This window comes from Anneissia japonica, unplaced genomic scaffold, assembly GCF_011630105.1.
Source record: "Anneissia japonica isolate Jap-2015-1 unplaced genomic scaffold, ASM1163010v1 scaffold7473_len308249_cov148, whole genome shotgun sequence".
Lineage (NCBI taxonomy): Eukaryota > Metazoa > Echinodermata > Crinoidea > Comatulida > Comatulidae > Anneissia > Anneissia japonica.
Window position 1 is genome coordinate 1 of NW_022740670.1, and position 13,166 is coordinate 13,166.

The 13,166-nt window shown below is 33.9% G+C and overlaps 2 protein-coding genes across 2 annotated transcripts; both read right to left on the reverse strand.

The window, feature by feature from the left end:
• Positions 1-436: 436 nt before the first annotated feature.
• On the reverse strand, positions 437-2,801 carry LOC117118306 (tyrosine-protein phosphatase 16-like; the record flags this gene model as incomplete). The annotated part of the gene is made up of 5 exons (XM_033262874.1): positions 2,786-2,801; positions 2,492-2,589; positions 1,406-1,519; positions 1,070-1,236; positions 437-572 (listed from the first exon to the last, which is right to left on the reverse strand). Coding segments are annotated over exons 2-5 (489 nt in total), but the record flags the coding sequence as incomplete, so codon positions are not given.
• Positions 2,802-3,679: 878 nt separating this feature from the next.
• LOC117118298 (receptor-type tyrosine-protein phosphatase T-like) lies at positions 3,680-8,757 on the reverse strand. The gene is made up of 8 exons (XM_033262868.1): positions 8,636-8,757; positions 7,735-8,391; positions 7,190-7,262; positions 6,657-6,756; positions 6,437-6,510; positions 5,483-5,673; positions 3,990-4,077; positions 3,680-3,768 (listed from the first exon to the last, which is right to left on the reverse strand). Exons 2-8 carry the CDS (start codon positions 7,966-7,968, stop codon positions 3,680-3,682), a joined length of 849 nt encoding a protein of 282 aa, XP_033118759.1. The 5' UTR covers positions 7,969-8,391; positions 8,636-8,757.
• Positions 8,758-13,166: the final 4,409 nt, after the last annotated feature.

Below are 13,166 nucleotides of genomic sequence, written 5' to 3' on the forward strand. Positions count from 1 at the left end.
TTTGTAAGCGCATAAGACAGTGCAAATTATTTCTGTGACAGTCTTTTGAAGTGTGTAAAGCTCCAATTTATCCCAAACATAGTCAAAATATTGGGGGGGGGGGATGATACAATGAACCATCCCCCTTGTCAAATATGGGGGGGATATATCCCCCTATCCTTCCCGGGATCTACGCCTATGCTCTGGGGAGGAATAAGTCCTGCAGTGACTGCTAGATATTGAGGTAAGTTAAGGACAATAAACCGTCTTAAACGATTCGACAAACTGTATTAAACGATTGGACAAACTGTATTTGAATCAGCGATACCATGACTAACAATAATAGGCATATACACAATCGGTGATTCTGATTGGTTATTGAAGAAATTCAATATTGTTATTTTAATCATGAGCCACTTTATAATTGTGACAAATTAATACAAACGAGTAAATTTACCTCAGTTTGCACCATCTGAACGCGATTTTCTCTCATGTTCCTGACAAAATTGAACACATTCACTGTTTCTGTGCGTTCTGCCATATCCAACATGGCGTCGATCGTGATAACTGTTCCAGTTCTCCCGGCCCCGGCACTTTATCAGTAATAATAATAACAATAACAATAATAATAATAATAACAATAATAATAATAATAATAATAATAATAATAATAATAATAATAATAATAATAATCTTTTCTGACCTATTATTAATTAAACTGTTCTATTTTTACCATACATATAGGAATATATAATATTTTCTTAAACTTATGTTTTGTTGGTATGATTGCAACAGAGTGAAATTTGATTTGATTAACAAAAATCTGATTATTTTTTATATAAATAATTATCTATGTTCGTGAACAGATTTGAAGACCTTGTTTTTTGAACCCACTAAAGATGACCAAAATGTCACATAAAATTTAACGACTGATGGCAGCAATCATATTTTATGGGGAGTAACCTCTTTACTAAGAAGTGTAACAGGAGATTGTTTTTTAAGGTTCTTATTTAGAGAGTAAATCCATTTTACCTTGTTTTGTTGTAAATCACATAACTTAGTTAAGACAAAAAGCAGGCCTATGTATTACCTGCAATGGACTACATAAGGTCCAGTACTACTCGGCAAGACCTTTTTCGCTTCTTTAAACTCGTAGATAAACTCGACCAGAGGGGTGACAACCGGTGGAACACTTTTGTCAGGCCAGTCAGTGAAATGGTATTGCCACACCTCACGCGACATCCCTTGGGTGTCAACCTAAATAATATGTTTGGTATAGTTAGGTTGGACATAATGATGTCTATATAAATATAGGCCCATATGAAATACTGTGAAAGCCAATTGCAACAATACAATACAACTAGCAGAAATGCCCAGTTTTAATTTATATATTAATGAAGGAAAAATAAATATGCACGCAGCCTACCTTGAACTTGCGAATGGTGTAGTAGCCATGATCACTTTCTTCCATGTTCGTGACGACAATATTAACATATGTTTGTCTACAACCAATATCTGGCCAGTATTTCTGGCATTTAGTCTGTAATTATAAATTGTGAATTAGTTGTTCATGTTGTAATAACCTGTGAATTGAATTGAATTGCTTGTTTTCGATGTTAGATAGTAGTAGTTAGATGGGGGAAATAAAGTCTTCCCCCAAAAAATCTCCCCATCGGGACACATACACACGTCCTCCATTTCGGTTGCTGTATTTCAATTGATAACAATGTGTTTCTCTAGGTACCAAGAAGCCAGTGAGCTGATCAATAATGAATAATGTTTTTAACAATATTTTAATTATTACATTTTTCCATGGCATTGATAATTATTAAGCTGTATAGTATAGCACCCAGGTATTCAACCTTATAAGCTGGTGGCCAGTTTCAATCTATTGAGACCAGCGGTCAGCCCACATAAATTGTATTGTATACCTTCTGTTTGTTTCAATGTCAGCCCTACCCATTCCCTTTCATAGGCCTACATGTCTTCCTAAATAGGCCTATTAGTAGCACAGGTTTTTAACATCAACTTGTTTTGTAAAATTGAGGAAATGCAGCAGCATTGAAAAGGGTGGGGGATAAAAAACTGGTTTTCAGAGCATAAAAGAAATCCATTCTTGTGTTCGGTAGTTAAAAACAATGTCAGAGCTAGACATTTTCCCGACAAGGGGTCCAATACCACAAAAAGAAGCCGCATTGAGCACACTTTTAAAATAGACACCTCTAGATTCCAAGAATTGCACACTCAGACTGTAAAGATACATTTTTATAGCAGTGTTTTCAACAGAATGACACGTCCCGCGCCTGCCCCACGAATCTGTCGCTGGCGCTTTGCATCATATCAGACCCCCACTTAAACATTTATTATTCATCAATCTCCCCCCTCCCCATGTCAATACTCCACGCCATAGTGAGCTACACTAGGAAAATGACAGACTCCTGTTGACAATGCCAGAATTAGTTAAACTAAACCGATCAAATACATAAATTAAACATTTGCTGAAATCTTTTACCCTCTTGCCTTCCACAAGGTTCGTTACCATGACAATGATAACAACATTTTCCTGAACAATCATCCTCCACATGTCATTCACACTAGCAGTATTTGGACCTATACGAGACACAGATATATTTTACATAATATACAAGCCTAATTATAAATAAGAATAATATATTATGCATGATGTTTATTCAATTTAATATTTTTCTTATATTAATAACAATAATATTAAATATATTGATGCTTAAAATATGGCACAATTTTTGTCGACATTGCATTCATATACAGAAATTGGTGATAGTATTACCTTGACAAGCAATGTATTCTCGATGGTATAGAATAACACTGCAGTTGTTAAAATAAACGCCGGACACTTTGTCATAGTTTGAGACATATACATTTATTAAAAGAAATTTTCGGCAGCGCCATGACACTCTTACGCTGAGGATGGCAGCAGGCGCTGCCGAAGATTTCCTTTAATAAATGTATAATTATGTCTCAAACTATATGTTTATTTTAACAACTACAGCGTACTCTAGAGGCTGCATATGGTAGGTATAATTATAGAGAATGCTGCTGCGAGGTATGCCGGTGCAAATTGATTTGGTGTAGTCTAGGTACACTCACCCGTGTATCGGGGATCGTCGGCCGATTCCATGAAGAATGCGATGCTACAAAGCTCGTGCAACAATTTTTTTTGTTCAATGACGATTTGCTGAAACTGCTACTGGCAATCAGCAGACAGTTTTGTGCCTTCGAGCACTTATATAGCGACAGTCATGACACATTAAATGTAGTGTGGGAAGTAGTGTAACACTGGACCTACGCAGACGTTAATCAATACCGGCACCTTTTATTCTTTCTTATCATATTTTTCAACAATGTCATTATAAGCTGTAGGCTTAACTTATTTCTTCCTTAATAATGATATACAGTATGTTCTGAAGATGCAAAGACCATTACACCCATACTAGAGATTACTCCCCTGGATCCTACTGCAGTAGGACTTGCAATCTCACAAAAATACATACCTACAAATGTATTATCTGCGGTGCCCCTGATTTTTACAACCATTTATACAACAATGATAGGCAACGATACTACAGCTTATAACTGTTTAAAAAAAGGATAACATTGAATATCTTCAATCACTTAACTCGATCGATAAAATCATAATGTAAATTTTGGATATAATACAAAATTATAAAATTACATCGATATAGGAAGCGTTGATATAATCAGATCCTGCTGTACTCCCGTCTAACTTCAAAATAACACGTGATTTGTCATCTAAAAAAAAAATTATAAAATCTTCATTAATACAAATATTTAGATCCGGATTCTACAATTACCAGTTCACGATAATTTTGAAAGTAATGTTAATTTTCGCATTACCAAATTGTATACTTGCCACCGCTTTGATATTCCTACTAATGAGAAACATTGGTTATTGTTTCAGTTAATTATTCGAAGATTTCGGTTAATAATGTTTTACAATACCATAAACTTACATGTTACTACATTTGCATATCTATTTTTCGTCTTATTATCTGAATGCTTAGCAACATCCCACGAGTGGCGTTGCTTTGTTCCGAGATCCTATTGGAGAAACAATGTCATGTAAAGAAAATGTTAGTAACAATCTTTTATCAGTCATTAATTTGTTAATATAATAATAACAATATGATTTAATTTATAACGCTCTTAATTATCATATTTTGAACTACATTATTTGTTTTTATTCATAATAAATTTTCATTCATAAACTGTTACAGTAGCCTATGTTCAGTAGTTCTATGAAAAGAAAAAGCAGCAGAGATTCATGTTTAAAATATTAGTAAATTCCTTATTCCCCAAATGTATGTGGAGAAAACAGGAAAACTGATTCTGTAGGCCTAAGGCTTAGAACTAGAGCGTGTTTTTTTTTAAAGCGCTGTAAATCTGAAACCGAACCAAACTGGAAGAAGATAAAATAAATAAATAAAGAAACCGAGTATAAATATTTAGGCATCTTTTAGACCAACAAGAAAAGAAAAAAAGTAGATAGAAGGATATGAACTTTAACACAGTTTTTAAGCTAAATACACATCACCAATGAGAAACCAGCTTAACGCAGAAAATAAGATAGAGGGCGTACGACGACGAAAAACACAGCATAATGTTATTTCGTAATCAAGGCTACAATAGCTGAAGCAGAAGCCGAAACGTAATGTAAACACGTAAACGTAGGCTTCAAAATGTATTAATAATTTAATGAAAATATTTTTATCATGCTAGATTAACTTTCTTTGCAATGTTACAATTATCATTGATATTGCAATAAGGTGAATATAATAATTTTATTTAATGCAGAAATGATTAATAAAAAAAAATTATTAAAATACACCAATTTCACCATTTCATTTTCTTTTTTTTTCTTTATTTATTAGACCCAAATACAAACACAACATGGTTGAGGGCAGCCTAAGCAAATGAATCACTTTCTTTCTGGTTAGCTGTCCCTAAAACAAACATGTTGATAAATATAGACTAAAACACAAAACACAGTAAAACAATTATTAATAATAAAAAAAAAACTAACAAAAAGCTTGATGAAAAGTTTAAAAATTACATAATAAATTGCAAAAATGACAAAAGAGTCCCAAAAATAAAATGTTACATAGTATGTCCTGCACGAAAGTGGGAATGGAGAGAGTTTATAAAGGGTCCAAGTGATTCGTAGGTCAAACAACTTCAAGACTATCCGGTAAAACTGACCAAGTTCGAGAAATAAGAACAACAGAATGAAGAATAATGCTTGAATGCAGATGATAAAAGGTCAGGGTAGTTTGATATTTATTCCTGATAGGTATATATTTTTGTTTTCACCTACTCCAACATCCAACTAATTGTTTGATTATTTAAAACGTGTTGCTGAAGATTCCATTGTATATGCTACTGCTGTATGCTATTTAGTTATGAAATACAAGTGTATAAGACTGACATAAAAATAATACTCTCTCACCTCGAATTCTTTTTTCATTGAATCCACAGAGTTAGATCGCTTCATCATAACATAAGCATGGAGCTCTTTTAACGGGATATCTCTGGATGGTATGTCTGTATTTTCGTAGACAGGCTCGATGTCGATATTCTCGTTACAAACAGGTTGTTTTATATTTGTTCTGATGCGTACGTTGTCACCTTTCTCTGCCCCTGTAAAAACTTGTTTCGTTAATATTGTTTTTATTCCCATTGACAAAAAACAATATTTTTAAATTGACGCTAAAATAACTTGCAAAATAAATTATAATTATAGCAAAATGAAAAATATATAGGCCTATATTAAACATATTGGCTCTGGTGTAATTCCAATTTTGACCCTATTTCTATCCAGACACTCATCAATGCCTGTTCCACATCTGGATGAAGGCAGGGGCTGTGAGATGAATAAGTACATCGAGGTAACCTCCCTCCTACTTTATAGTATTGTATTGCATTTCTAAACACATAGCATGAAAAGCGGATATGGCAAAATTAAGAGTGGTGGTCACTACAGTAAACGATTGTAAACGTCAATTAGAGACAAATTATATAACATCATAGAGTCATCTCCTTTACTCTACAAAATGTTGCTAATGGTCGGCAATGACGTTACTGAAACATGAGCATTGGATAACATTGAATTGGATTTATCCGATGTGAAACATTCTAAAGATATTAACACACGAAAGTCGAAGACTTATATCCATTGGGGACACTCTGACAGTACACCGGGAGACATTCCGGAGACTGTATTGCGTTTTTGAAAATGGGCATTATTGTACTCCCGACCAATTGCTTAATCGTCTCATCAGAAATCTTGCATTTCAGCCACCCCCCCCCCCCCAACACCAAGCAGAGCACACTCTTGTTTACTTATGAACACTAGTTCTCAATTTACTGTAATAAATCCTACAGATTCTATTGAAAATCATACCTGCAGCATTGTTAACTTCAGGTTGATATTTTAAAATGGGGCTTTGATGATCTTCTTGTTTCCCTTTCTGACGTCTATAACAATAAATGTAAGAATTATTTACTTTTTCTTCAACACAAATCATTCGATTCTTATGTGCTAGTAATTACACTAAAAAAGGAATAAAAATTCTTCGAAAAAATAAAAAACTAGATAAAAATATTTTTTATAAATATCAAACCTTCTCAAATAGTAAGTAAGTGTGATGAAAACAAGAATGGCAACCACTGAACCTACAATCCCAATCACAATTTGAATCTGTTTATTCGGCCCTTGTGTATCTATAAAAAGAAAAGTAGGTATGGCATAATGTGGCAATTACAAAGACCTGAAACAATGGGCCTATATTACTAAATATTTATATGTAAGATATTACTAGTTCTCGATGAACTATTCAAGTTTACTGTTTCCTTGTCTGATATTTGTTTCACGTTGTTGATCGCCAATTGTGTATTTTTTTCCTGAATTATTATTTTATTATGATAAAAATATGATAAATTATAGATTAATAATATATGCTTATAATGATCGATTGTTTTTTTAAAATTATAAATACGTTATTTCTATAATTTTATGAATTTATTTAAAGATATGATATTGTCTAATATTATTAGATTGTTGATATAATAAAATTGTGAGTTGTCAGATATGATATTTAATTATAGTATTAATGAATTCAAATTATTATGATTTAAACCTTCTAATATTACTTACTTTGTGTTTCATTCACTTTCACGGCTTGAATGGCCGAATAATTACCCAAGCCTTTCATCGTAATTGCTGCTACCTAAATAAAATGAGGATTTCCGTATTATTTTAAGGTGATTTATTTAGTAATGTTGCCGTATCAATTGGGTCCGCTTATACTCTTAGGCAAGTCTCTTAAGATGCTTGGGTGAAAAGTGTTGCTTTTGATTGTGTAAAACATCAGTGACCTATTCAACAGGATTGAACCCAGTAAACCTATAGGCCTATTATAAAATAAATTTTATTTTTTTATTTACTTTAACAATATTTTGAGGCATCAAAAATGAAAAAAAAAAAAAAAAACACTCTAAAAGTCAATTTACACATTGTTGACACAGAAGTGATGTCATTTTGGGATCATGCCTTTTTTCTGAATTCCTAGTAAACATACTGACATTTGAAATATTCAAAAGTGATTATTACTTCATCTTTACAAATCTGCTCAATGGGTTATTAGCAACCTCTTATGAGTATAAATCAAACAATTTGTTTTTGTTTGTAACTCCTTTTACCTTTACGGTGTAGTTTTTGTCTGGTGATATTCCATCTTCAACCGTAAAGGTAACTTGTGTATCATTTGTATCTTTGGAGAAGGTTTTTTCATCACAACATTGCAAAATAACACTGTAGCTAACTGGACATTGAATGTTTACAGGAGGGTGCCATTCAACATTAATACTACCACCAAAATATTCTGCTGATATGATCTCTGGAACTCCCGGAACTGGAAAAGGTAAGCATAACATATACTGTATTTAAGTATAAATAGCTGTATGAAAAAAAAAAACCCGTTAGGTTGTTCTAAAACATATATTACATTCAACAACAGCAGCTTATTAATATTAAGTATTTTAATATGAAAAAGATCAATGGAAACTTGCGTTCGGCGTCCGTTGAAAGTTTTATGGAACTTGCTGGTCCTATTACACCCATAAATGAGACTGAAACGTTAAAACTAAATTCTGTACATGGCTCAACAGCATCACTGATTGTGATTTCTACTTCTGTATCTGATGTGTTCCCACTTGTATACTCGTCATTGCTTTTCACGTAGTTGAGGCGATAGTGATATAAAAGGTCGGTTCCACTGTTACATGATGCAAGAGCATGCCACTTCATTGTGAATGACGTTTCCAAAATTGTCGAATTTGTAGATACAAAATGTGGATCTGTAGGTTTAATTTATACATTGTTAATTATTTTGTATTATAATTATATTATTATCATTATTAGTTTTGATGTTACACTTGTTACGTAGAATGTTCAAACTTGATCATTTCATGTTTTCGATCTTTGTCATAAAACTGCTTTGGTTTGTTTTCTGTAAAATATACTGTTCCAAATAGAATTCAAAATAGCAAAATAAATAAAACATAATGTAGGTTTGATGATAAAATTATTTATTGGTTGTACCTGATGGTAACGTTATGATGTTAATAGCTTCGCTCCATGGACTTTTAAATTCTTTGTCATTGACGACTCTTAAGTCAACTACGTATTCGGTGCATTCTGTTAAGTCCGATATTCTCATCATTCTTTCAGTGTTGTGTGTCGTGTTCGTAATCAATCGACTTGACATCGTTGCATTTCGGTGACCAACTTGGTAGAGTAGAACATCTGAACACTCAATTTAAATAGATTAAATGGGTTTCTGCACATCTATGGGGAAACTAGGGTGAGGTGAATACCCATGGTATTGTCTAACAAATTAATGTTATTATATTTAACCTATCGCAACAGCTATTTAGAAAATATATCAACGTATTTTCAGACCATCAAAATAATATCACAGCGACTGCATCACTGTAGTTTACCTGAGCAAGTGGTTTTAATTGTTTCTTGTGGACTTTCCGGTCCAGATGTATTAACACATTCAACGGATCGCGAAAGTACACTGTAATATGTTACAATTTCATAAAGTTTCAATCCAGAAATTTTGATGACGTCAGGTGTGCTTGAATTAATTGACGTGAACTGACTGCTACTTTTGGTCTTATACCAAAGGGTCCATGATGTTATAGTCCCTGTACCGTAGTCTTTACCTTGTGTCCAGGTAACATCAACCAATATAGTACTTGCTTTTGGTGTAGCGATTGGGGGCCTACTTAAGTATGGTAGAGCTGAAAATTATTAGAAACATCACAATTATTAATGTATTTTTTTTAAATGCAATGTTAATATCGGGATTTAATTTCCAATACATCCAGCAACAAGACGGTAGATCTACCAAAATCCACGTAATTAACGTTGTTTCACATGTCAAGAAATGGTTTTGATAAATGTTGATTGATCAATTGCTTGTTTAGCCTTTGTATCATCAGTATTCTGTTTTTTCCAAGTTCATTGCTTTCTTTAATAATATATACATGAAATTATTGTTTATATTCATATAGAATACTGTTTGAAGGTTTGCATGGCGAAGTAATGGTTTTGATAAATGTTGATTGATCAATTGCTTGTTTAGCCTTTGTATCATCAGTACTCTGTTTTTTTCCAAGTTCATTGCTTTCTTTAATAATATATACACGAAGTTATTGTTTATATTCATATAGAATACTGTTTGAAGGTTTGCATGGCGAATTAATAATATGTATTAATGCTTGTACATCATAGTTCTGAAAAGAACTATTGTTGTTGGTTGAGAATATCTCAATATTGGGTGAGATATTCTCAACCAACAACAACAGTTCTTTTCAGAACTATCTACGCTGTGTTCCGCAAGCATTGATACATATTATATTCATATAAATGTTCAATTTATTACATTGATTAAGCCCATCTAACATCATAAAATGTGGTTTCACTGATCACACAAACCTATGCTACAGTTTGAGCCTGCCCATGAATCACTGCATCCATTTGTACAGCTACCATCATCTCTGTTACAATCAGCTCCTGCCGAACAGTGGCATGGGTAGTTACAGAGTTCACCAAAGTAACCAGATCGACAGGATTTGTCTGATGATAGCACTAAAATACATAATGACACAATTTTAACACCCGACATCAATTCGGTTCAAAACGTTCCTGCACAGTAGGCCTACACTTTTAATAAGTCGTGGATAATCTTAATAAATAAATTCAACATTCTTTGTAATTCTGAAGTTGAAGTAGAGCAAACCGTTTCGTTGAATTTTGTGGCTTGAGTTTTGTGACTGAGATTAAGGGCGGTAATGTATAATATGATTAGCAAACAGACACACTGACAAATAAGTTGGGAAACTAGTCTTCGTTGTTGTTGGAGATATTTGATGTTATGCTGCTTTTTTTCTGTAACGTTGTCAGTGACAACAACTGTCTTCTGGTTACTATTTCGTAACGCAAAATAAAGCGCATGCTTTAAGTTCGATTTTCTTTTAGCAGTGGCGGCGCTAAGATTTTATCCGACGGCAGGGCAACGCCCTCGACAGGAAGGGCAAACTTGTACTTTGGTGCGGTGCGTAGAAGGGTTTTTTTTTTTCGGGAGGGGGTGTCTCCTTTTCAATTAGAGAATTTTTAAAACTCGCTCATACAGGGCAATTTGACGCCGTGATTATTGATTATTTAAGTCAAAACGTCGTGAGCGAGGGTTCAAATAAAACTGAAACTTGAAGTTACCTCTGTTTAATAAAAACTGAATCATAAATGTTGTAATGTAATGAATTAGCGGAAGCCTTCTTCAGTAATATCAAGTCAGGTAGGCATTTACAGTGTACTAGACGAAATGCTAGGCCACTGGCGACGACGCATAATCGATAGATGTCATATATGTCAAACTATGACCAAACAATAGTCGGTTGAATGTTATAGGGAGTTGCTAAATACAACGGGTTCAGCCGAGGGGCGTGGCTTCGTATGTTGAAGTCATGCAAAGCTTCAGCTATGTTCTGTATTAATTTCCTCGACAAAGTGTGGGCCCTGTCTGTAATCACACAGCATAGCAAGATACAGTCCAACAACTAATTCCTTCATGGTACAAACAATGTAAGAAAAAATAAGTTGTTCATGTGTGTTTTTCTTTCCAGAAATTAGGATCCCTGGAATATTATCAATTCATGGGGCCTACACAGAGTGAACTAATACATAAGCCTAGTTAGTCTTATTTTGCGGTAGGGATTAGGCCTTAATCACAGAAAAAATGAAAAAAATTCAATGGCCTAGGCCCTACTATAGTACAATACTGTATTTAGCAGGGATGGCGGGGTGGGAGGGCCCCGTCGGGTAGGTCTGGCTTCTCTTCCACCCCCTGTCTTGGAGAAAAACCACAATTCGTCGGGGAGAAAAATGTACTGTATTTTCTAAATAGGCCTATTAGTTGACACCAAAATCGACTAAGCCTTTCAAACCAAAAATTGTTTATTTTTCCGGGTAGGGAAGCCCCGTGGAAAACTTTCGACGGATACTGAGGGACGCCAGACCACGCCCACTTTTTTCGTCGGGGACCTCGGACCCCGGCGCGATTTTTTTCCCGTACGAAACATTTGCATGAAACTTCAGGCCATTTCGGATTGACTCGACTGAGTTCGATACGAAGAACAAGAGCAGACACTTCGCAATGTCGTGACGCTCGAGTTTTACTATTACTGTATTGCTCTTTCTATGTTTACTTACGGTAGGTCTATGATATCTTACGGATTTATGGAATGTACATGTATAACTAAACTGTGACTTTCTTGGATGTTATTAAATGTTAGTATAATATCTACAACAACAACAGCTAGTACCCCCCTTTATAAAGTGTAGATAGGTACAGTAATACCAAAGGCTAGAGAGAAAGAGGATAAACTATAGGCCTAACTACAGGCTGAGTTTTAACTTTAAAAGTCCTCCTACCTAGGCCCCTCCTTAAACTATAGGTCTAGGTCCCTAGGGTCCTAGGCTGACACCAGCAGTCACGCTTCACACGACGTTGATTGAAATTTTGAAAAAAATTGAAGAATGAAATAAAAAATAGAGTGCATAAAATAAATATTAAATAAAATATACAATGTTAAATAATAATAATAATAATAATAAATAATAAAAAATATAATAATCTACAACAACAAATATTAAATAATAATAATAATAATTTCAGCATTAATTACCTTGGCCTAACCTTGTAATGAAGAACCATACTATTTACTAGGCCTATAATTAATAACTAGCCCAAGGGAATATCTTTGGTGTCATTTCCCCTTAACGTCGATTTTTTAATTGTTCTCTAATTACTCCATTGTCTAAGTCCCCTTAAGGAGGCCTACAGGTTGGTTTTAGTAACATAATTAATAATAATAATAATAATAAATAATAATAATAAATAATCATTTCTTCATTACATGTAATTAACTTGGTCTAGCCTTGTAATCAAGAACCTGCAGATTACTATGCCTGATATTAATAACTAGGCTTAGGCCTCATTTATACATTCATTGGTGCTCTGCCATTTTTGGCAGGTCTTATGTCATCCAGTATATTAGAGCTGCCTATTCTCAGCTGTTAGTTTGAAAATAACTGACACCTTGTTTGATGAAGAAACGCCCCGAGAAACGCGTTTTTCCTTAGTCTCTGTGCTTTCCCAGAAAGTGTATATTTTAGTAGTTAGTAGACCTAGGTAATTATGCAAAACCCAGACATAACTAAAAAATAAAAATTGTCACAGTATGTAACACAAGTTAAAATAACACTTTTCATGATTACTCGTGCAGCTCAATTAAATATTATATTCATTCAGTCATTTTAAACGACCCATTAGTATTAGCATGGTAACATCTAGTATTTTCAAAAATTAGACACGCGACCTTCTCTCAGAAGTGTTTTGTTTTAGTTGTTTTGTAGACGTTTATCTGCGGATGACCTTTTGACCTCCTGAATTCTGATGAGATTTTCGGGTCGATTCAGTCGAGACGGCCCGAGTGGAGTTTCATGTAAATGTTTCGTACGGAAAAAAAAAAATTTTCAATCTTCATCCTATGAATAAATAATC